Source organism: Ranitomeya imitator, chromosome 3 (genome assembly GCF_032444005.1).
Source record: "Ranitomeya imitator isolate aRanImi1 chromosome 3, aRanImi1.pri, whole genome shotgun sequence".
NCBI lineage: Eukaryota > Metazoa > Chordata > Amphibia > Anura > Dendrobatidae > Ranitomeya > Ranitomeya imitator.
In genome coordinates this window covers 541153126-541176473 of record NC_091284.1, presented here as the reverse complement: position 1 = coordinate 541176473, position 23348 = coordinate 541153126, and the positions used below count along the sequence as shown (strand labels likewise).

Below are 23348 nucleotides of genomic sequence, written 5' to 3'. Positions count from 1 at the left end.
GTGAGAATGTGCAAGGCGGCACAATCCCACAACAAAAATACGGTAGTGTGATTACACCTCGACTGCTGCACAGAGGTGTAAACCGACACTTTAATTGGAAGTATTGTGGAGATTCCAATTAGAGTGAAATCACACACAAAATGCAGGTGGTAGTATTAGGAATTTTTTGTAGCAGTTGCACCGTAGGTGTGTAATCTACGGTGCAAAAGTGGAAGCTACAAATATTCTACTAATACTAGGTAAGGCTACTTTCACACTATAGTCGGTACGGGCCCGTCGCAGTGCGTCGGGCCGACGTACCGACGCATACTGTGAAATAAAATCACAACGGGGGCAGCGGATGCAGTTTTTCAACGCATCCGCTGCCCCATTGTAAGGTTCCGGGGAGGAGGGGGCGGAGTTCCGGCCGCGCATGCGCGGTCGGAAAAAGCGGAACCAACGGACAAAAAACTGTTTTTTTTTGCAACTTTTTTGTCCCGATGGACTGCAAAAACACGACTCATCCGTCGCACGACGGATGCGACGTGTGGCAATCCGTCGGAGAAAAAACGCATCCTGCGGGCAACTTTGCAGGATGCGTTTTTTCTCCAAAACGACGCATTGTGACGTGCGTTGAACGATGCTAGTGTGAAAGTAGCCTAAGAATATTTCCCAATTCCCACACCTCTCCCCTTCCCAGTCCTCACTAAGGTATAGGATCACCCAACTAAATAACTTTTGTTCCCTCTATCTATCCAATTCTCAACGGCTGCAGTCCGAACAAAATAGAAGATTGGTGGATGGTGTGCTGAAACAGCAAAAAGACAGGCGCTGCAATCTGCAGAAAATGCAGTAAGCAGACCAGTGTATGCTGCACAGTGACGCTGCTGGCTCCACAGAACTCTGTGCAGGTCTTAAGAAAGAAAGCACAGGGTAGTGAAGCACAGACAGTGAAGGTACTTTAACACAGGAGGTGATAAAATTGATAGGACAAAAACGCTAATAGAGACACAATATTTTCGCTCTCTCTCTCTGACAGAGACAAGCTCTCCCTAACTGAATTCACAGTGGAGTGAATACAAAATGGCGGCACCAGCCTTTTATAGTGCCTGATCACAGCCAATCAGTCATGCCAGTAGTTAAAATGCCTACTAGCGTTTCAGGATGTGCCCACACTTCACAGGCTCTTCATTGGGTGGTTCATGTGTCAATCACCACCATTGTGCAAAAAAAAAATACGCACTTCCGATTTCCGCTTACATTCAAAGATCGGAATTGGGATTCGGAATTCCGATCATGGTGAAAATCTATATAATTCCGATTTTACATGATCAGATCGAGCAATCCTAGTGGGGACGTGTTTCCATTATACTTTTCCTCTGATTGTTCCGCTCCTGATTTTGGCTTGCACATACTGAGGTAAAAAAACTCAACTCCCCAAATACTGTGTGTGAATGTGACCTTAGATAATTTTGATTTTGAAAGCATCACCAAACCAGGGATTCAAGCTTTAGGAGGCTAATTTGCATATTCCAGGTGCCTTCTGGGAGAAGCGAAGTCTCCCTAAGCTAGAAGATCGTTGGGTACAGCCGGGACCAGCTGCTTCGAAAGCATCACCAAACCAGGGATTCAAGCTTTAGGAGGCTAATTTGCATATTCCAGGTGCCTTCTGGGAGAAGCGAAGTCTCCCTAAGCTAGAAGATCGTTGGGTACAGCCGGGACCAGCTGCTTCGAAAGCATCACCAAACCAGGGATTCAAGCTTTAGGAGGCTAATTTGCATATTCCAGGTGCCTTCTGGGAGAAGCGAAGTCTCCCTAAGCTAGAAGATCGTTGGGTACAGCCGGGACCAGCTGCTTCGAAAGCATCACCAAACCAGGGATTCAAGCTTCAGGAGGCTAATTTGCATATTCCAGGTGCCTTCTGGGAGAAGCGAAGTCTCCCTAAGCTAGAAGATCGTTGGGTACAGCCGGGACCAGCTGCTTCGAAAGCATCACCAAACCAGGGATTCAAGCTTTAGGAGGCTAATTTGCATATTCCAGGTGCCTTCTGGGAGAAGCGAAGTCTCCCTAAGCTAGAAGATTGTTGGGTACAGCCGGGACCAGCTGCTTCGAAAGCATCACCAAACCAGGGATTCAAGCTTTAGGAGGCTAATTTGCATATTCCAGGTGCCTTCTGGGAGAAGCGAAGTCTCCCTAAGCTAGAAGATCGTTGGGTACAGCCGGGACCAGCTGCTTCGAAAGCATCACCAAACCAGGGATTCAAGCTTTAGGAGGCTAATTTGCATATTCCAGGTGCCTTCTGGGAGAAGCGAAGTCTCCCTAAGCTAGAAGATCGTTGGGTACAGCCGGGACCAGCTGCTTCGAAAGCATCACCAAACCAGGGATTCAAGCTTTAGGAGGCTAATTTGCATATTCCAGGTGCCTTCTGGGAGAAGCGAAGTCTCCCTAAGCTAGAAGATCGTTGGGTACAGCCGGGACCAGCTGCTTCGAAAGCATCACCAAACCAGGGATTCAAGCTTCAGGAGGCTAATTTGCATATTCCAGGTGCCTTCTGGGAGAAGCGAAGTCTCCCTAAGCTAGAAGATCGTTGGGTACAGCCGGGACCAGCTGCTTCGAAAGCATCACCAAACCAGGGATTCAAGCTTTAGGAGGCTAATTTGCATATTCCAGGTGCCTTCTGGGAGAAGCGAAGTCTCCCTAAGCTAGAAGATTGTTGGGTACAGCCGGGACCAGCTGCTTCGAAAGCATCACCAAACCAGGGATTCAAGCTTTAGGAGGCTAATTTGCATATTCCAGGTGCCTTCTGGGAGAAGCGAAGTCTCCCTAAGCTAGAAGATCGTTGGGTACAGCCGGGACCAGCTGCTTCGAAAGCATCACCAAACCAGGGATTCAAGCTTTAGGAGGCTAATTTGCATATTCCAGGTGCCTTCTGGGAGAAGCGAAGTCTCCCTAAGCTAGAAGATTGTTGGGTACAGCCGGGACCAGCTGCTTCGAAAGCATCACCAAACCGCGCGCCTTACGGCGCGCGAATTTTTGCCTGTAGGACATTATTGCAAGAGAGCTTGGCTGAGTAGATTTCACAAGAAGGAAAACACACAGCAAGTCAGCAGGATCTAGGAGCAACATGGCAGATGTGACAACCTACATGGTGAGCTGCAGCATGTGCTACATGTTCACAGATCGACCAGAAGAAGAATCCAATTTCACCTGTCAGAAGTGTAGACTAGTGGCCCTTTTAGAAGAAAAGGTGCGGGGTCTGGAAGAAAGAATAGCAACTTTGAAACTCATCAAAGAGAATGAAGACTTTCTAGACAGAACAGAAGCATCTCTACTGGTCACAGAAGGTGAAAAAAGTGTCAGAGAACCTCCAAAAGCAGATGAGTGGAAGCATGTGACCAAAAGAAGCAAGAAGACCATGGAGAAATCACCAACCACACAACTGAAGAACCGATATCAAATCTTTGTAGAGGATGAAGATGGCACACCTAAGAATGAAGCAATACCAGCAAGCAAAAAAGAAAAGGGCACACAGCAACAAGTGACAGCAAAAAGTACAGCCAAGAAGCAACGAAGAGTGGTGGTGGTGGGAGACTCACTACTGAGAGGCACAGAAGCAGCCATCTGCAGACCGGACATAACTGCAAGAGAAGTATGCTGCCTTCCAGGTGCGATGATCAAGGATGTGACCGATAGGATACCAAAGCTCTTCAGCTCCAAGGACGTCCACCCATTTCTTCTGATACATGTTGGCACCAATGACACGGCAAGGAAGGACCTACCGACAATCTGCAAGGACTTTGAAGAGTTGGGGAAGAAAGTAAAGGAACTGGATGCACAGGTAGTTTTTTCTTCTATCCTTCCAGTAGACGGGCATGGCACCAGGAGATGGAACAGGATCCTTGATGCAAACAACTGGCTAAGACGATGGTGCAGACAACAAGGATTTGGATTCCTGGACCACGGTGTGAATTACTGGTATGATGGACTCCTCGCCAGAGACGGACTACACCTCAACAAACCTGGGAAACACACATTCGCCAGAAGACTCGCTACACTCATCAGGAGGGCGTTAAACTAGAAGAAGAGGGGACGGGAAGAAAAACATTAGACTCGAACAAAGACGACCCAGGAAAACATACTCAGAAGGGAGGTAAGAACATTTCTAAAACAATCCACAGTGAGGAGATTGGAACAAAACAAAATCCTCTAAATTGCATGCTCGCAAACGCCAGAAGCCTGACAAACAAGATGGAAGAACTAGAAGCAGAAATATCTACAGGTAACTTTGACATAGTGGGAATAACCGAGACATGGTTAGATGAAAGCTATGACTGGGCAGTTAACTTACAGGGTTACAGTCTGTTTAGAAAGGATCGTAAAAATCGGAGAGGAGGAGGGGTTTGTCTCTATGTAAAGTCTTGTCTAAAGTCCACTTTAAGTGAGGATATTAGCGAAGGGAATGAGGATGTCGAGTCCATATGGGTTGAAATTCATGGAGGGAAAAATGGTAACAAAATTCTCATTGGGGTCTGTTACAAACCCCCAAATATAACAGAAACCATGGAAAGTCTACTTCTAAAGCAGATAGATGAAGCTGCAACCCATAATGAGGTCCTGGTTATGGGGGACTTTAACTACCCGGATATTAACTGGGAAACAGAAACCTGTGAAACCCATAAAGGCAACAGGTTTCTGCTAATAACCAAGAAAAATTATCTTTCACAATTGGTGCAGAATCCAACCAGAGGAGCAGCACTTTTAGACCTAATACTATCTAATAGACCTGACAGAATAACAAATCTGCAGGTGGTTGGGCATTTAGGAAATAGCGACCACAATATTGTGCAGTTTCACCTGTCTTTCACTAGGGGGACTTGTCAGGGAGTCACAAAAACATTGAACTTTAGGAAGGCAAAGTTTGACCAGCTTAGAGATGCCCTTAATCTGGTAGACTGGGACAATATCCTCAGAAATAAGAATACAGATAATAAATGGGAAATGTTTAAGAACATCCTAAATAGGCAGTGTAAGCGGTTTATACCTTGTGGGAATAAAAGGACTAGAAATAGGAAAAACCCAATGTGGCTAAACAAAGAAGTAAGACAGGCAATTAACAGTAAAAAGAAAGCATTTGCACTACTAAAGCAGGATGGCACCATTGAAGCTCTAAAAAACTATAGGGAGAAAAATACTTTATCTAAAAAACTAATTAAAGCTGCCAAAAAGGAAACAGAGAAGCACATTGCTAAGGAGAGTAAAACTAATCCCAAACTGTTCTTCAACTATATCAATAGTAAAAGAATAAAAACTGAAAATGTAGGCCCCTTAAAAAATAGTGAGGAAAGAATGGTTGTAGATGACGAGGAAAAAGCTAACATATTAAACACCTTCTTCTCCACGGTATTCACGGTGGAAAATGAAATGCTAGGTGAAATCCCAAGAAACAATGAAAACCCTATATTAAGGGTCACCAATCTAACCCAAGAAGAGGTGCGAAACCGGCTAAATAAGATTAAAATAGATAAATCTCCGGGTCCGGATGGCATACACCCACGAGTACTAAGAGAACTAAGTAATGTAATAGATAAACCATTATTTCTTATTTTTAGTGACTCTATAGCGACAGGGTCTGTTCCGCAGGACTGGCGCATAGCAAATGTGGTGCCAATATTCAAAAAGGGCTCTAAAAGTGAACCTGGAAATTATAGGCCAGTAAGTCTAACCTCTATTGTTGGTAAAATATTTGAAGGGTTTCTGAGGGATGTTATTCTGGATTATCTCAATGAGAATAACTGTTTAACTCCATATCAGCATGGGTTTATGAGAAATCGCTCCTGTCAAACCAATCTAATCAGTTTTTATGAAGAGGTAAGCTATAGGCTGGACCACGGTGAGTCATTGGACGTGGTATATCTCGATTTTTCCAAAGCGTTTGATACCGTGCCGCACAAGAGGTTGGTACACAAAATGAGAATGCTTGGTCTGGGGGAAAATGTGTGTAAATGGGTTAGTAACTGGCTTAGTGATAGAAAGCAGAGGGTGGTTATAAATGGTATAGTCTCTAACTGGGTCGCTGTGACCAGTGGGGTACCGCAGGGGTCGGTATTGGGACCTGTTCTCTTCAACATATTCATTAATGATCTGGTAGAAGGTTTACACAGTAAAATATCGATATTTGCAGATGATACAAAACTATGTAAAGCAGTTAATACAAGAGAAGATAGTATTCTGCTACAGATGGATCTGGATAAGTTGGAAACTTGGGCTGAAAGGTGGCAGATGAGGTTTAACAATGATAAATGTAAGGTTATACACATGGGAAGAGGGAATCAATATCACCATTACACACTGAACGGGAAACCACTGGGTAAATCTGACAGGGAGAAGGACTTGGGGATCCTAGTTAATGATAAACTTACCTGGAGCAGCCAGTGCCAGGCAGCAGCTGCCAAGGCAAACAGGATCATGGGGTGCATTAAAAGAGGTCTGGATACACATGATGAGAGCATTATACTGCCTCTGTACAAATCCCTAGTTAGACCGCACATGGAGTACTGTGTCCAGTTTTGGGCACCGGTGCTCAGGAAGGATATAATGGAACTAGAGAGAGTACAAAGGAGGGCAACAAAATTAATAAAGGGGATGGGAGAACTACAATACCCAGATAGATTAGCGAAATTAGGATTATTTAGTCTAGAAAAAAGACGACTGAGGGGCGATCTAATAACCATGTATAAGTATATAAGGGGACAATACAAATATCTCGCTGAGGATCTGTTTATACCAAGGAAGGTGACGGGCACAAGGGGGCATTCTTTGCGTCTGGAGGAGAGAAGGTTTTTCCACCAACATAGAAGAGGATTCTTTACTGTTAGGGCAGTGAGAATCTGGAATTGCTTGCCTGAGGAGGTGGTGATGGCGAACTCAGTCGAGGGGTTCAAGAGAGGCCTGGATGTCTTCCTGGAGCAGAACAATATTGTATCATACAATTATTAGGTTCTGTAGAAGGACGTAGATCTGGGTATTTATTATGATGGAATATAGGCTGAACTGGATGGACAAATGTCTTTTTTCGGCCTTACTAACTATGTTACTATGTTACTGTGAATTTTAACTGCTACATATTTTTCTTAAAAGTCTAATTAAACCTTTGTATACTTTTTGAGGTAATATAGCCCTGTACATCGGTGGGGCCTGTGTTTTTTGACCCCCACTAATAACCTACAGGACAGAAGCGCTGAGCACCTGCATGAGCCATGATGTGTACGGACCTATAGACTTTCTATTTAACCCATTCACTGCCGGATTCTTCTGCCCTATTGATTAAGCCATCCATTGGTCTCTTGGCATCCCGACCTCTCTTTGCCTATAGTATAATCTATTTTCCTATTCCCTATTTCAGATTCTTGCTATTCGATTATTACAAGCAGTCCTCCCTTCATGGGACAAGAATGAAAGGTCAGTGGACATGAAACTTCTTGTTGAGAAGCTTTTCTGCTTTCTGGGCAGCCTCCTGACTACCTGCTCTTCGGATATCCCCCTTCTTAGAGGTAAGCAGGGCTGCGCTGTCGCGTTACTCCCCTCCTTGTTTTGCCATTCTTAAAGCTCTGATCATCTTCTGTTTCTTGGTAGAATCTACCCTCCGAAGGCGAAAAACTCGACCACAGGCGTCCTTGACTGCGACTCACAGCAGCACGTTGGCAGAGGAGATCGTGGCCTTACTTCGTACCCTTCATTCATTGAATCAGTGGAATGGCCTCATAAACAAGTACATCAATGCTCAGCTCAGCTCCGTCACTACCATTTTTGAGGGGAAGCGCATACATGCAGTAAGTAAAAAGTCATTTTATTCACAGTACGTGTATTGTAACATTGCAGTACAATTGGCATACAAGATAGCAAGATACTAACGCCAGAAACTTGGGCTTTTCATGAACAGACAGTAATACCTGACCATTTATAAATCATGCAATGAAACGATTCCTCTTGGAATGATATGATTTTATTTATATATAAAAATACAATGAAATAAGCCCCAAAGAAATGCACATTTCGTCATATTCATGGAGATATATCAGAAATGAGAGCCACAAAAAAATAAATCGCCAGCTTTCTGTGCTGTTTTGTAATAAACTGGCCACACAAATGCATGACTGTATGGCATTATATATTAACCCTATAGACTCACTGCCAACATCTGCCGTATTTTATATTTTTTGCTACTGAAAAAAAATCACTTTAGCCCGTCCCACAAACCATAACAAATGCTGTCTGGTTTTGCACATAGAAGTTTTTTTTTCTTTTCTAAACACTGTAGTTTTTGGAAATCGACACGACTGCATAGTGCTATGTGCTCTTCACATACGTTCATTTTTTATCCTTCTCTGATTAATTGTCTAACCATGGCAGCCTCTTCTTAAAGTGGTCTGGCTTCTGAAACCCCTGAGGCATCATCTATCCTTGCTTTGGAGGTATAATGCGGCCACATATGTTCTGCTGGAGCAGGAGCTATCGATGCAGGGGGTCCTAAATAGAGAGATCACCATTTTATCAATAGTAACTGCAAAAAATGCATTAAAGGGAACCTGTCACCCCGTTTTTTCAGATTGAGATAAAAATACTGTTAAATAGGGCCTGCGCTGTGCGTTACAATAGTGTATGTAGTGTACCCTGATTCCCCACCTATGCTGCGAAATACATTACCAAAGTCGCCGTTTTCGCCTGTCAATCAGGCTGGTCAGGTCAGGTGGGCGTGGTGACATCGCTCTTTTCTTCCCCAGCTTCCCGTTGGTGGCGTAGTGGTGTGCGCATGTCCAAGTGCCGAATCCACTGCGCGCACGTAAAGAAACAGCGCGATCTGCGCTATTACCCCTGTCATCGGTGGGGGTGGCCATCTTCCTGGGGCCCCGCGTGCGCAGATGGAGATCGCGGCGGCCATTTTCCTGAAGCCGAGATGCAAACTCGGCTCTGGGAAAATGGCCGCCGCGATCTCCATCTGCACACGCACGGCATCCTGCGGCCATTTTCCTGAAGCCCCGTGCAGCAGAGCACTCCATCTGCGCACGCGCGGCCCCAGGAAGATGGCCGCCCCCACCGATGACAGGGGTAATAGCGCAGATCGCGCGCTGTTTCTTCACGTGCGCGCAGTGGATTCGGCACTTGGACATGCGCACACCACTACGCCACCAACGGAAAGCTGGGGAAGAAAAGAGCGATGTCACCACGCCCACCTGACCTGACTAGCCTGATTGACAGGCGAAAACGGCGACTTTGGTAATGTATTTCGCAGCAGAGGTGGGGAATCAGGGTACACTACATACACTATTGTAACGCACAGCGCAGGCCCTATTTAACAGTATTTTTATCTCAATCTGAAAAAACGGGGTGACAAGTTCCCTTTAACCCCTTCATGACCCAGCCTATTTTGACCTTAAAGACCTTGCCGTTTTTTGCAATTCTGACCAGTGTCCCTTTATGAGGTAATAACTCAGGAACGCTTCAACGGATCCTAGCGGTTCTGAGATTGTTTTTTCGTGACATATTGGGCTTCATGTTAGTGGTAAATTTAGGTCAATAAATTCTGCGTTTATTTGTGATAAAAACGGAAATTTGGCGAAAATGTTGAAAATTTCGCAATTTTCACATTTTGAATTTTTATTCTGTTAAACCAGAGAGTTATGTGACACAAAATAGTTAATAAATAACATTTCCCACATGTATACTTTACATCAGCAAAATTTTGGAAACATTTTTTTTTCCTAGGAAGTTATAAGGGTTAAAATTTGACCAGCGATTTCTCATTTTTACAACGAAATTTACAAAACCATTTTTTTTAGGGACCACCTCACATTTGAAGTCAGTTTGAGGGGTCTATATGGCTGAAAATACCCAAAAGTGACACCATTCTAAAAAATGCACCCCTCAAGGTACTCAAAACCACATTCAAGAAGTTTAACCCTTCAGGTACTTCACAGCAGCAGAAGCAACATGGAAGGAAAAAATGAACATTTAACTTTTTAGTCACAAAAATTATCTTTTAGCAACAATTTTTTTATTTTCCCAATGGTAAAAGGAGAAACCGAACCACGAAAGTTGTTGTCCAATTTGTCCTGAGTACGCTGATACCTCATATGTGGGGGTAAACCACTGTTTGGGCGCACGGCAGGGCTTGGAAGGGAAGGAGCGCCATTTGACTTTTTGAATGAAAAATTGGCTGCACTCTTTAGCGGACACCATGTCACGTTTGGAGAGCCCCCGCGTGCCTAAAAATTGGAGCTCCCCCACAAGTGACCCCATTTTGGAAACTAGGCGCTCCAAGGAACTTATCTAGATGCATAGTGAGCACTTTGAACCCCCAGGTGCTTCACAAATTGATCCGTAAAAATGAAAAAGTACTTTTTTTTTCACAAAAAAATTCTTTTAGCCTCAATTTTTTCATTTTCACATGGGCAACAGGATAAAATGGATCCTACAATTTGTTGGGCAATTTCTCCTGAGTACACCAATACCTCACATGTGGGGGTAAACCACTGTTTGGGCACATGGTAAAGCTCGGAAGGGAAGGAGCGCCATTTGACTTTTTGAATGAAAAATTATCTCCATCGTTAGCGGACACCATGTCGCGTTTGGAGAGCCCCTGTGTGCCTAAACATTGGAGCTCCCCCACAAGTGACCCCATTTTGGAAACTAGACCGCCCAAGGAACTTATTTAGATGCATATTGAGCACTTTAAACCCCCAGGTGCTTCACAGAAGTTTATAACGCATAGCCATGAAAATAAAAAATAATTTTTCTTTCCTCAAAAATGATTTTTAGCCTGGAATTTCCTATTTTGCCAAGGGTAATAGGAGAAATTGGACCCCAAATGTTGTCCAGTTTGTCCTGAGTACGCTGATACCCCATATGTGGGGGTAAACCACTGTTTTGGCGCAGGGCTTGGAAGGGAAGGCACGCCATTTGGCTTTTTAAATGGAAAATTAGCTCCAATCATTAGCGGACACCATGTCACGTTTGGAGAGCCCTTGTATGCCTAAACATTGGAGATCCCCACAAATGACCCCATTTTGGAAACTAGACCCACAACGGAACTAATCTAGATGTGTGGTGAGGACTTTGAACCCCCAAATGCTTCACAGAAGTTTATAACGCAGAGCCATGAAAAAAAAAAATATATATATTTTCTCAAAAATGATCTTTTAGCCTGCAATTTTTTATTTTCCCAAGGGTAACAGGAGAAATTTGACCCCAATATTTGTTGTCCAGTTTCTCCTGAGTACGGTGATACCCCATATGTGGGGGTAAACTACTGTTTGGGCACATGCCGGGGCTCGGAATTGAAGTAGTGACGTTTTGAAATGCAGACTTTGATGGAATGGTCTGCGGGCGTCACGTTGCGTTTGCAGAGCCCCTGATGTGCCTAAACAGTAGAAACCCCCCCAAAAGTGACCCCATTTTAGAAACTAGACCCCCCAAGGAACTTATCTAGATATGTGGTGAGCACTTTGAACCCCCAAGTGCTTCACAGACGTTTACAACGCAGAGCCGTGAAAATAAAAAAATCATTTTTCTTTCCTCAAAAATGATGTTTTAGCAAGCATTTTTTTATTTTCACAAGGGTAGCAGCAGAAATTGGACCCCAGTAATTGTTGCGCAGTTTATCCTGGGTATGCTGGTACCCCATATGTGGGGGTAAACCACTGTTGGGGCACACGTCGGGGCTCGGAATTGAGGGAGCACCATTTGACTTTTTGAATACAAGATTGGCTGGAATCAATGGTGGCGCCATGTTGCGTTTGGAGACCCCTGATGTGCCTAAACAGTGGAAACCCCTCAATTCTAACTCCAACACACCCCTAACCCCAACACATTTCTAACCCTAACCACAACCCTAATTCCAATCCGCTGCGGATCCGCAGCCAAATCCGCACCGTGTGCACATAGCCTAATTCTAAAGGTATGTGCACACGCTGCGGAAAATGCTGCGGATCCGCAGCAGTTTCCCATGAGTTTACAGTTCAATGTAAACCTATGGGAAACAAAAATCGCTGTACACATGCTGCAGAAAAACTGCACGGAAACGCAGCGGTTTACATTCCGCAGCATGTCGCTTCTTTCTGCGGATTCCGCAGCGGTTTTACAACTGCTCCAATAGTAAACTGCAGTTGTAAAACCGCAGTGAAATGCGCAGAAAAAACGCGGTAAATCCGCAGCAGTTTCCCATGAGTTTACAGTTCAATGTAAACCTATGGGAAACAAAAATCGCTGTACACATGCTGCAGAAAAACTGCACGGAAACGCAGCGGTTTACATTCCGCAGCATGTCGCTTCTTTCTGCGGATTCCGCAGCGGTTTTACAACTGCTCCAATAGTAAACTGCAGTTGTAAAACCGCAGTGAAATGCGCAGAAAAAACGCGGTAAATCCGCCATAAATCCGCAGCGGTTTAGCACTGCGGATTTATCAAATCCGCAGCGGAAAAATCCGCAGAGGACCAGAATACGTGTGCACATACCCTAGCCCTAACCCTAGCCCTAGCCCTTACCCTAACCCTAGCCCTAGCCCTAGCCCTAACCCTAGCCCTAACCCTAGCCCTAACCCTAACCCTAACCCTAACCCTAGCCCTAACCCTAGCCCTAACCCTAGCCCTAACCCTAGCCCTATTCTAACATTAGTGGAAAAAAAAATTCTTTTTTTTTTTTATTGTCCCTACCTATGGGGGTGACAAAGGGGGGGGGGGGGGGGTCATTTATTATTTTTTTTATTTTGATCACTGTGATAGATTATATCTCAGTGATCAAAATGCACTTTGGAACGAATCTGCCGGCCGGCAGATTCGGCGGGCGCACTGCGCTTGCGCCCGCCATTTTGGAAGATGGCGGCGCCCAGGGAGAAGACGGACGGACCCCGGCAGGATCGGTAAGTATGATGGGGTGGGGGGAGCACGGGGGTGGTGGGGGGAGCACGGGGGGTGGTGGGGGGAGCACGGGGGGTGGTGGGGGGGGTTGGAATCGGAGCACGGGGGGGGGGGGGGGTGGAACGGAGCACGGGGGGGTGGAACGGAGCACGGGGGGGGTGGAACGGAGCATGGGGGTGGGGGTGGATCGGAGTGCAGGGAGGTGATTGGAGCACGGGGTTGAGCGGACAAGAGCACGGGGGGAGCGGAGCACAGGACGGAGGGGAGCCGGAGCAGTGTACCGGACAGATCGGTGGCTTGGGGGGGCGATCGGTGTGGTGGGGTGGGGGCACATAAGTGTTTCCAGCCATGGCCGATGATATTGCAGCATCGGCCATGGCTGGATTGTAATATTTCACCAGTTTTAATAGGTGAAATATTACAAATCGCTCTGATTGGCAGTTTTACTTTCAACAGCCAATCAGAGTGATCGTAGCCACGGGGGGGGGGGGCTAAACTACCCCTCCCCCTGTCCCTGCAGATCGGGTGAAATGGGAGTTAACCCTTTCACCCGATCTGCAGAGACGCGATCTTTCCATGACGCCACATAGGCGTCATGGGTCGGATTGGCACCGACTTTCATGACGCCTACATGGCGTCATGGGTCGGGAAGGGGTTAAATATAATAAAAAAAAAGTAGGAATGATCAATTATCTTTTTAATGCACATTGTCCGATTTTTGTACTTGCTACGCAATGTTGTGCGTTGACTTTGATGCAGTTTTGTGCCATTGTTAAAACCTGTTAAATTGCTAACCATAGTAGTCAGTAACCAGAAGTAGAAAGCTCCATTTCTTTGCAATCTCACCCTAAATTCTGTGTCATGGTTTCTTGCCTATGTGACCATTTCTCTCTATCTGCTTCGTTAGCAGGCCATGTTGGAGGACTACTTCCCAGACTCTGAAAACCCTGAAGTTCGTAGCCTGATGGCAGTTCTGGCTGTAATAGGCGGCATAGACAGTCGTTTACGTCTTGGGGGACAGGTGTTACATGATGAATTTGGAGAGGGCACCGTGACGCGAATCACTCCAAAAGGAAAAATCACAGTACAGTTCCATGACGTGCGCACCAGCCATATTTGCCCTTTAAATCACCTTCACCCAGTAAGTGGAGTTATCCCTGTTCTGAAAGTGGCATTGTGTTTTGCTGCGTATGTTCTGTCACCTCTTTACGTAATATAATGCACATGTTCTGTTCCTGCATTTCACTTTTGTTTTAATCTTCTAGCTACCTGTGGTGCCATTTTGTGTGAACAATTTGCCTTTTGCTGATCCAATGCTGTCTGTCTGGGCACAGCTGGTAAACCTGGCAGGGTGCAAGCTGGAAAAGCACCGGATGAGGAAGTCTCCCAGTCAGGGGCTCGCAGGTAAAGTCCACTTGGGTTCTGCATCTATGGCAGAAATGGATAGCCCTAAGTAGTATAATTCTGTAGCGCCTGTAAATCGCAGCATGGTCCACATCATTATAGAAAAGTGATGAGCCATTTACCCCCTGTTCTGCTCGTATCAACCATCTTTGAAATGCTGCCTTTATGACCTCGGCTACTTGTTAGGAAAATGCAGAGTGCCTTGGAACCTTAGGAGTGATTATTGTGATTGAAAATGATTATCCTGTCGATAAAAGGAAGCTTTGACAGCATGGGGAGAGGATTAAATTGATTGTCTCCTTCCAGGGAAAGGCATTATAATCAAGCTCTGCGCAGCTTTGAGCCACAAATAGCATCCTATTCTGTTTACTAGGCTGAAAGTGTAAGAAGCCATCTCGGCAGCTCCACTTATTGCGCCATTTAATTCATTGTTTTACAGACCAAGTTGATCTGGACCGGTTGAGGTGTCAGCAGCTGAAGCTTTACATACTGAAGGCTGGCTGGGCCCTTCTATCTCATCAAGACAGATTGAGGCAGATCTTATCTCAGCCATCAGTGCATGAAGCCGGACTAATTCCAGCTGGTATGGTCATCTCCAATTTCCCGGAAAATATTTTACTGTAAAGCAGTTTGCACAGTGCTTCATATCAATTTAATTTCTATTTAAATATTCAAGTTGTCTGCATTTTTTTTATTGTTTTTTTGCAGTCTATATAAATAGAGCAAGTAGTAACTAAACATTGGTTCAAGATTGTACGGATTTTTTCTCCTTCACCTCATTGGGGGACACCGGACCGTGGGTGTATGCTGCTGCCATTAGGAGGCTGACCCTTAATACAAAGAAAGTTAGCTCCTTCTCTGCAGTATACACCCTACCGCAGGCTCCTAGAGAACCAGTTCATGCTTAGTGTCCGTAGGAGGCACACTGGTCTGCTATTCAGACAAAAAACTTTTTTTTATTTTAACTTCTAATGTTTAATTTTTTAAGATTTTTTTTTTTTTAACCTGGATGAAGGGGCGACGGATCCTTTCAAGGCTCCGATCTCCCCGAACCAACAACAGGCGAGCACGGAGAGTGTCCCCTCCACGTATCCTCTCCTGCAACTTGGGATGTCATGCCTGGGATGAGTTTTAGAGGCGATTGCTCCCTTAAGGGGCACAGATCTCCCCGCACCATCAACAGACAAGCACATGGAGTGTCACCTCCATGTACCCACTTCTGCAGCCAGACCTTTAACCTTATCCCTGCACCATAAAAAAAAAAAAAATTCAGCAACAGGGTGGCCGCACTGCCCGCACAGGCGCCGTCAGGAACCCGGCATCTGAGCTATGACGGCCACTACTCAATGCGCCTGCCCCTGGCAGGCACGCACAGCGCAGGCGCCGGATTTCAGACGTAAACCGCGCTGAAGGGGCGGCGACCAGCGGCCCAGAAGAGATGACTGACGGCAGTTGGGCGCTTCAAAGAGGGGGCTTCAGACCTGCCTCCCTGGCTAAAGATAGGTATTTGGGGAAAATTATAAAACGCTTTATTGAGGGAATAACAGAAGCAAAAACTAAAAGAGCCACCTTGTTAGAATGCAACATTACTGCTGCACAAGGTGGCTCTTTTAGTTTATAACGGCTGGAGGGGGTGACAGAGTCCCTTTAACCTTGTGCCAAAAACAGCAGCCATGGGTGGTTCTAAGCAGCTGCCTAGCACTCTAAAAATGGTGGAGGCCCATAAAGCAGGAGAAGGCTATAAAAAAATAGCAAAGCGTTTTCTGGTTGCTCTTTCCTCAGTTTGAAATGTAATTAAAGGGAACCTGTCAACCAGCTAAGCCCACCAGCATCAGGGGCTTATCTACAGCATTCTGTAATGCTGTAGATAAGCCCCCCGATGTATCCTGAAAGATGAGAAAAAGAGGTTAATTTACTCACCTGGGCGGGTGGTCTGATCCATTGGGCGTCGCGGTCCGGGGCCTCCCATCTTCATAGGATGACGTCCTCTTCTTGTCTTCACGCTGCGACTCTGGCGCAGGCGTACATTGTCTGCCCTGTTGAGGGCAGAGCAAAGTACTGCAGTGCACATTTGCCGTGCCTCTCTGACCTTCCTGGCGCCTGCACACTGCAGTTCTTTGCTCTGTCCTCAACAGGGCAGACAAAGTACACCTGCGCCGGAGCCACAACGTGAAGACAAGAAGAGGACGTCATCGTAAGATGGGAGGCCCCGGACCGCGACGCCCATCGGACCGGACCGCAGCGGGAATGCCCCTGGGTGGGCTTAGCTCGCCTTCGATTTTGGGGGTGACAGGTTCCCTTAAGAAATGGCAGTAAACAGGAACAGTAGATGTCAAGATAATGTCTGTAAGACCAAGCAAAATTTGGTAGAGTGCCTCTTAGGATTGCTACAGAGGTAACTCAGAACCCCCCGCTTTACTGCAAAAGACCTTTAGAAAGATTTAACAGACTCTGGAGTTGTGGTACATTGTTCTACTGGCAAGAAGCTGCAAGAACTTACTGTCTCAGGCTATGTGCACACGTCAGGATTTCTGGCAGAAATTTTCCTGATAAAAACCCGACATTTCTGCCAGAAATCCGCATGTGGTTTTTTTTGCGCGTTTTTGATGCGTTTTTTCTTGCGTTTTTTCCAAATGCATAGAATAGCGGAAAAAAACGCGGAAACCCCCCGCCCCGTAAAATTAATGAACATGCTGCTTTTTTTTAAACCGCGATGTGCGTTTTTTTGCGGAAAAAAACGCATCATGTGCACAAAAATTGCAGAATGCATTCTATATGATAGGATGCATATGTCTGCAGTTTCTAATGCGGTTTTATAGCGTTTTTATTGCAAAAAAACCTGAACGTGTGCACATACCCTCACTGTTACTCTTATTCATTCTTGTCTGGATTGCTCAACTCTCTACTGATCGGTCTCCCTCTTCCCAGACTTTATCCTCGCCAATCTGTCCTGAATGTAGCAGCCAGGGTCATATTTTTGTCCAGCCGCTACACCGATCCCTCCACCTTGTGCCAGTTATTACACTGGTTACCCATCCTCTGCAGAATACAATACAATCTGATCCCTCTCACCCACATTGCTCTCCACAGTTCTGCACCACCATACATCTTTTCCCTCATCTAGGTCTATCACCCTACTTGTGCTCTCCGCTATGTAAGTGACATAAGACTAACATCCTCCATAATCTGAACCTCCCAGTTGCGTCTTCAAGACTTCTCTCGAATTATGCCAGTTTTCTGGATTGCACTACCCCAGACAATCCGATTTTAATATCTAGCCCCTACATTTTTAAGTGTGCTTGAAAAACACATCTCCTTAGTCAGGCCTATCACCTCAATTCGCTAATCTAATTCAGAATCTGGTATCTCCTATTCATCTGTCTGCATATCTTACTTGCACCAATAGTTAATGGCAGTTGTACTTACCATAGATACTGGCTGGTGACCGGATGATGCAGCTTATTTGACATCCTCTATTTATTATAGTGATGGCTGGAGCATACATGACAAGTGCTTTTTAACCTATTGTGTTGCCGATATTTCTCTATATATTGTGAGCAGGGACCTGGCTCCTCCTGTAACTGTTGAACTATGTGTTACTTTATGTCTGATATTATTTGTGCATGTCCCCGCTGAATTGTAAAGTGCTGCAGAATATGTTGGCGCTATATAAATAAAACTTTATTATTATTATGCATTTTTTGATGGCTAGTATTAAACATTTTAAAATATGTTTCCTTCAAGATGAAGGTGCTGCAGCCACTCCAGATTTTGCAGATATGTCTCCAGAGGGTCCACAGCCTCCAATGATCTTGTTACAGCAGTTACTTTCTGCAGCTACACAGCCATCGCCAGTGAAAGCGATATTTGACAAGCAGGAGCTGGAGGTAAATTCCCAAGTTGTAGTCCTCTCACCATGAAATATATTACATGTTCAGTTGTTCTGACCCGACTTTTGCCTTTTTTTTTTTGTTCCTATTCAGGCCGCAGCGCTGGCAGTTTGTCAGTACTTGGCAGTGGAGTCCACGCATCCATCATCTCCTCTCTTTGATGACTTCTGCAGTTCAAGTGAAGTCTCTTCCCCTGTGACTGTGCAGCACATCTGCCCTGCAAAAGTGAAAAAGCGGAAACCGTCTCCCATACCACCTGTCCCAATTGTTGTACAACTGATGGAAATGGGCTTTCAAAGGAAAAACATTGAGTTTGCGCTCAAGTCACTGTCAGGTGCATCTGGAACGGCTTCAAGTTCTCCAGGTACAGGGCCGTATCCATCAAAGGCTAAAATTGCAATTGAACTGCTTTTTTTCACTTTTAATCATCCATATAAAAAAGTATAGTTTATAAAGGGTAAGTCTCAATATCTTTGCTCCTTTGCCTCCTGGTTTCTGCCTGTCGGGAGGGCAGAGAGGGTGGCATTCTTGATAGTTTAGATCAGTGGCAAAGTTGAGGCTCGCAGGTTGTATAGCAAATAGATTTCAAGCACGCCCTCCTTGCCTAGGTTTCTGGCCACCTCTGTAAACGGCAAAAGTGGCCGGTAATCTAGACAAGGAGGAGTAAACGTTCCACAGAACCCTTTTCATGACATGTGACGTAAATGTATGTGAAGTGTGGAGTGGGATCAGAGGCAGAGCTTGCCCATGCCCAGCAGATGGCGGCTGTATATTACAGCCAGTATCTGCATGTAACAGTAGCGGTTGCGGGCTGTCGAGGGGTTTCCATGCCTGCCAGAGGCCTGCTATGTGAGGCTGGACTTCAAAGGAGGCAATGATTTTACCTACCTACTGCAATACAGCCTTATATGGAACAAGCGCCCAGATGATCGCACGTTCAGAGACGATGGGGGGGTCTTCAAAAGCTCCATCACACCTCCTTGGACAGAAAAAAAAAAGATTTTTTTTAAATCACAAATTTCTAAAATTTTTATTCTCCACTAAAATATTTTGAATAAATAAACTCTACGAGTTTGTCACTGTAATTTACTGAACTGACAGAGTTCTTAGATTTGGGAATGAAGCAGAGCTGAGAGCCAACCCTGCCCACACCAGGCTCTCTGTGTACATATGCTGTAGACAGTGAGCTGCTGATCACAGGAATGGGCGGAGTTGGAGCAACATGTACAGGCTGTAGTCAAGACAATGATAATCACCTGGTGATAAAACCTTCAGTGTAAGTAAACTGCACACAGCTTTATATGCGACACATCATTGAAATCTGTGTTCTAACCCCTTCCTCATGCTGTCCTCATATTACATAGCAAATCGGCTCTTAGAGGAGGAGGGATACCTAAGTTCAAAGATGATCATTGGCCATGACGGGAAAGGGTTAAGTCCCTCCATTTTTGGGAATGTAGATGATTTTTAATAAGGGTTGTTTATATTTCATAGCTGGTTGCTAGACCTAGTGGTAACACACCAAGCTGGCAATAAAGGAATACTTTTTTCTTCTTTCATGTCAAGATTTTTTTAATTTTTATTTTTTGTGAGTGATTTATAGAAATGTCTTTTCTTAATGGACTGCTTTCCAATCTATTGAATTATCCAGGCAAGACTCGCTCCTCCTCCTTTTCAAAGGGGTAACAAGGTGCCAGGGCATTATATGGTGCCTGTCAGAAATTAGAAAGCAAAGTGGAAAGACTGTGTGGTATTGACTTGGTCCTCTGGTTTTTAGGTGTGGAGGCTTTAGTTGGATGGTTGCTGGATCACCCTGACATCCAGGTCGCTGAGCTGTCAGATTTTGAGACGGCCTCTGAAGAGTCAGATGAAGAGGTGGTGGAAGAAGTGGAGGAGATGGAAGCTGCATATCCTGATGTTAGTGTTGACTGGGCTGCCTCATTACTAGGGGCACATTTGCCGGTATTTGTCGGTTGTGTATCTTTGTAGTTTCTTAACTTTTGATGTTGGTTACGTCATTGAGTTGTTTCCGTATGTTACATACTTTGACCTTGACGTTTTCATCTTTACCTTTATCCCCTGCAGTCAAATGGCGCAGTTGTGACCGAGAGTCAGACTTACAAGAAAAGGGCAGACTTTTTAAGCAATGATGACTATGCCGTCTACGTGAGGGAGAACATTCAGGTAGGTTGCATCCAGATTTGGTTCTTCTGAAATTTCCATACCTAACCCTTAATTTGCAATCTTATTTCAGCCATTATGGTAATTGGAGGAGATGTTTGCAGGTCTGTAATACTGCTTATGTCTTAAGGTTGGCATGATGGTGAGATGCTGTAGGACATATGAAGAAGTTTGTGAAGGAGATGTAGGTAAAGTCATTAAGTTAGACCGTGATGGGCTCCATGACTTGAATGTTCAGTGTGACTGGCAGCAAAAAGGTGGAACCTACTGGGTGCGATACATCCATGTGGAGCTACTAGGTAAGTCTTTCCTCCTTTGTATGTATATGGTAGGCTGGTGTATGGAAGAAGGATAGAAGTAACCAGTACTTCTATTCTGCAGGTTTTCCTCCACAAAGCTCCCATTCCCACATCAAGATTGGTGATAAAGTGAGAGTGAAGGCTTCGGTTACAACACCCAAATATAAATGGGGTTCTGTTACTCACAGGAGTGTGGGTGTCGTTAAAGGTAGTGTATTTTATGACTGTATTACTAAAAGCAAGCCAATAGTTTTTGCTAAACGTTTTTTGCCTATTGGTGATGAGCGAGCGTGCTCCGATATAGTGTTATCAGAGCATGCTCGGCTGTCATCGGAGTATCTTGGACGTGCTCGGATAATATGTTAGAGTCCCGGCGGCTGCATGATTTGCAGCAGTTAGACATCGTAACACATGGGGGGGGGGTTAGCCTTTCGGGCAATTCATGCAGCTGCAGAAACTGAACATATTACCTGAGCACGCTCAAGATACTCTGATAACTCTCAAGCATTCTCGCTCATCACTATTGCCTATGAATTTAGATTTTTTTTGTGTGTGACGAATTCAGCAAAGCTCTGTTCATATGTCCAGTTGTAAATCAATTTTACTGGATCCATTACAAACAGTATTGGTTTTTGTTCCATGTGTAATGGATCAGAGTTGCGACCTACCTTCATGTTGTTCTAAAAGAAAGAACCTGGCACTCAACTTAATGCTCGTGAAATTTTAATGGTAGTAGCCAAAATACGTTTCGGTCCTTTATCTGGACCTTCATCAGTTACGTACTATGATGAAAAAGTGAATGACTGTAGTGTCATATAAGGCACAGCATGGTCTGCGTCTGGTATTTGCGCAGATAGGTTTAGGCACACAGACTGGACTTAATAACGCTGATAGGTGCTGTGCTTGTGTCCAGACACGGGGATTCCAAGGGATATAAAGATTCATAATATTCTTAGTAAACATAAGGTATGCAATTTGTGTATATAAGATATTATACATATCCCATAATGGACGAAATAACGGACAAATCGGAAAGAGATATATGCAAAAGAAAGAGAACAAAAAAACCGAACAAATGTCCAAATAAATTAAATAGATTTATTAGAAATAAATATACCAAATGGTAGAGGGGAAGGAAAACCAAAAAGAAGGCATAATACCAAGAAGACGGGGGCAAAAAAAAAAAAAAAAAAAAAAAAAAAAAAAAAAAAAATATATATATATATATATATATATATATATATATATATATATACATATAATCACATTGTAATCATCAGTACATGATATAAAAATATGTTCAAAAGAAGCCCTGCAACGCTGAAAATTATTGAATACAAAAGATTGCACAAAAAATAAGAAAATAATTGGGCTGACGAAGGCTGACGCCGAAACGCGCGTCGGGGAGTGGCACATCCAAGAGACGGCAGCACTATAGGTAACATATGCTCCTGGCCTAATATTTCTTTTCAACAGTGATCATTTAATATTATGTGTGGCCCATGCCTATGTTTATAAGTACCTTCACATGGCATATATTAAGCACTAATTGCACTTTAAGTCAGAAAAAATTACACATAGATAACTTAGTACTCCAGGTCATGTGACTGCACATTCTTAACACTAGTTGCACCTTATGCCAGCATACTATTGTATATATATTTTTTATGGCATGTATCAAGCACTAGTTGCACTCTAAGTGAGTATAAATTACATATACACAATTCAGTACTCTGGGCCATTTTTCTCTCTCTCTTTTTTTAAAAAAAAAGGTGCATGGCCATATATGATAAATTATTTTCTTATTATTTTTTGTGCAATCTTTTGTATTCAATAATTTTCAGTGTTGTAGGGCTTCTTTTGAACAGATTTTTATATCATGTACTGATGATTACAATGTGATTATATGTATATATATATATATTTTTGCCCCCGTCTTCTTGGTATTGTGCCTTCTTTTTGGTTTTCCTTCCCCTCTACCATTTGGTATATTTATTTCTAATAAATCTATTTAATTTATTTGGACATTTGTTCGGTTTTTTTGTTCTCTTTCTTTTGCAGACCATGCTGTGCCTTATATGACACTACAGTCATTCACTTTTTCATCATAGTACGTAACTGATGAAGGTCCAGATAAAGGACCGAAACGTATTTTGGCTACTACCATTAAAATTTCACGAGCATTAAGTTGAGTGCCAGGTTCTTTCTTTTAGTATCACATGGTGTGGGAACCTACCTGGGCACCACTAGTAGTAGTGCACACGGCTTTATCTTTGAAGTTGCACTACCTTCATGTTGTGGCCGGCATCGTTCCCCGCTGGCACAGAGCAGTGACTGCTCCTGCTGTCAGATCAGCTGCTCTCGGTCTTCTGAGCAGCACTTCCTCTTCCTGGCTGCTCTGCTGACATGGCGGTACTGCTGACATCATTCTTATTGACAGCCGTCTTCCCCACTTTGACAGCCAGATGCCCGCTGCCTATCAGAATGACCCAGCAGTCCCTCCCGGTCAACAGAGCAGAGTGAAAAAGAAGCTGCCACCCTGTCAACATCACTCCAGCAAAAGTTGCTAAATCATTGGCAGTAGCGGTCAGTGACCACTCTGTGCCTGCAAAGAATGGTGGCTGACACAACAGGAAAGTACCGTAGGCTGCAAACTCCAGCACATGGCGCACAGGTGTTAGAA

General features: G+C 44.4%; 1 protein-coding gene across 3 annotated transcripts in view; it reads left to right on the top strand.

Moving 5' to 3' along the window:
- Nucleotides 1-23348, top strand: part of HERC2 (HECT and RLD domain containing E3 ubiquitin protein ligase 2) — a 296865-nt gene that overhangs the window by 153094 nt on the left and 120423 nt on the right. For 2 of the 3 annotated variants that reach the window (XM_069757836.1, XM_069757835.1), the window contains exons 40-50: nucleotides 7382-7529; nucleotides 7612-7808; nucleotides 13799-14032; nucleotides 14157-14295; nucleotides 14735-14878; nucleotides 18040-18182; nucleotides 18279-18549; nucleotides 19963-20102; nucleotides 20271-20369; nucleotides 20497-20665; nucleotides 20748-20873. In XM_069757836.1, the coding sequence (XP_069613937.1) occupies nucleotides 7382-7529; nucleotides 7612-7808; nucleotides 13799-14032; nucleotides 14157-14295; nucleotides 14735-14878; nucleotides 18040-18182; nucleotides 18279-18549; nucleotides 19963-20102; nucleotides 20271-20369; nucleotides 20497-20665; nucleotides 20748-20873 (1810 nt within the window). The remainder of the gene's footprint in view (nucleotides 1-7381; nucleotides 7530-7611; nucleotides 7809-13798; nucleotides 14033-14156; nucleotides 14296-14734; nucleotides 14879-18039; nucleotides 18183-18278; nucleotides 18550-19962; nucleotides 20103-20270; nucleotides 20370-20496; nucleotides 20666-20747; nucleotides 20874-23348) is intronic. The other variant, XM_069757837.1, reaches the window with a different exon arrangement.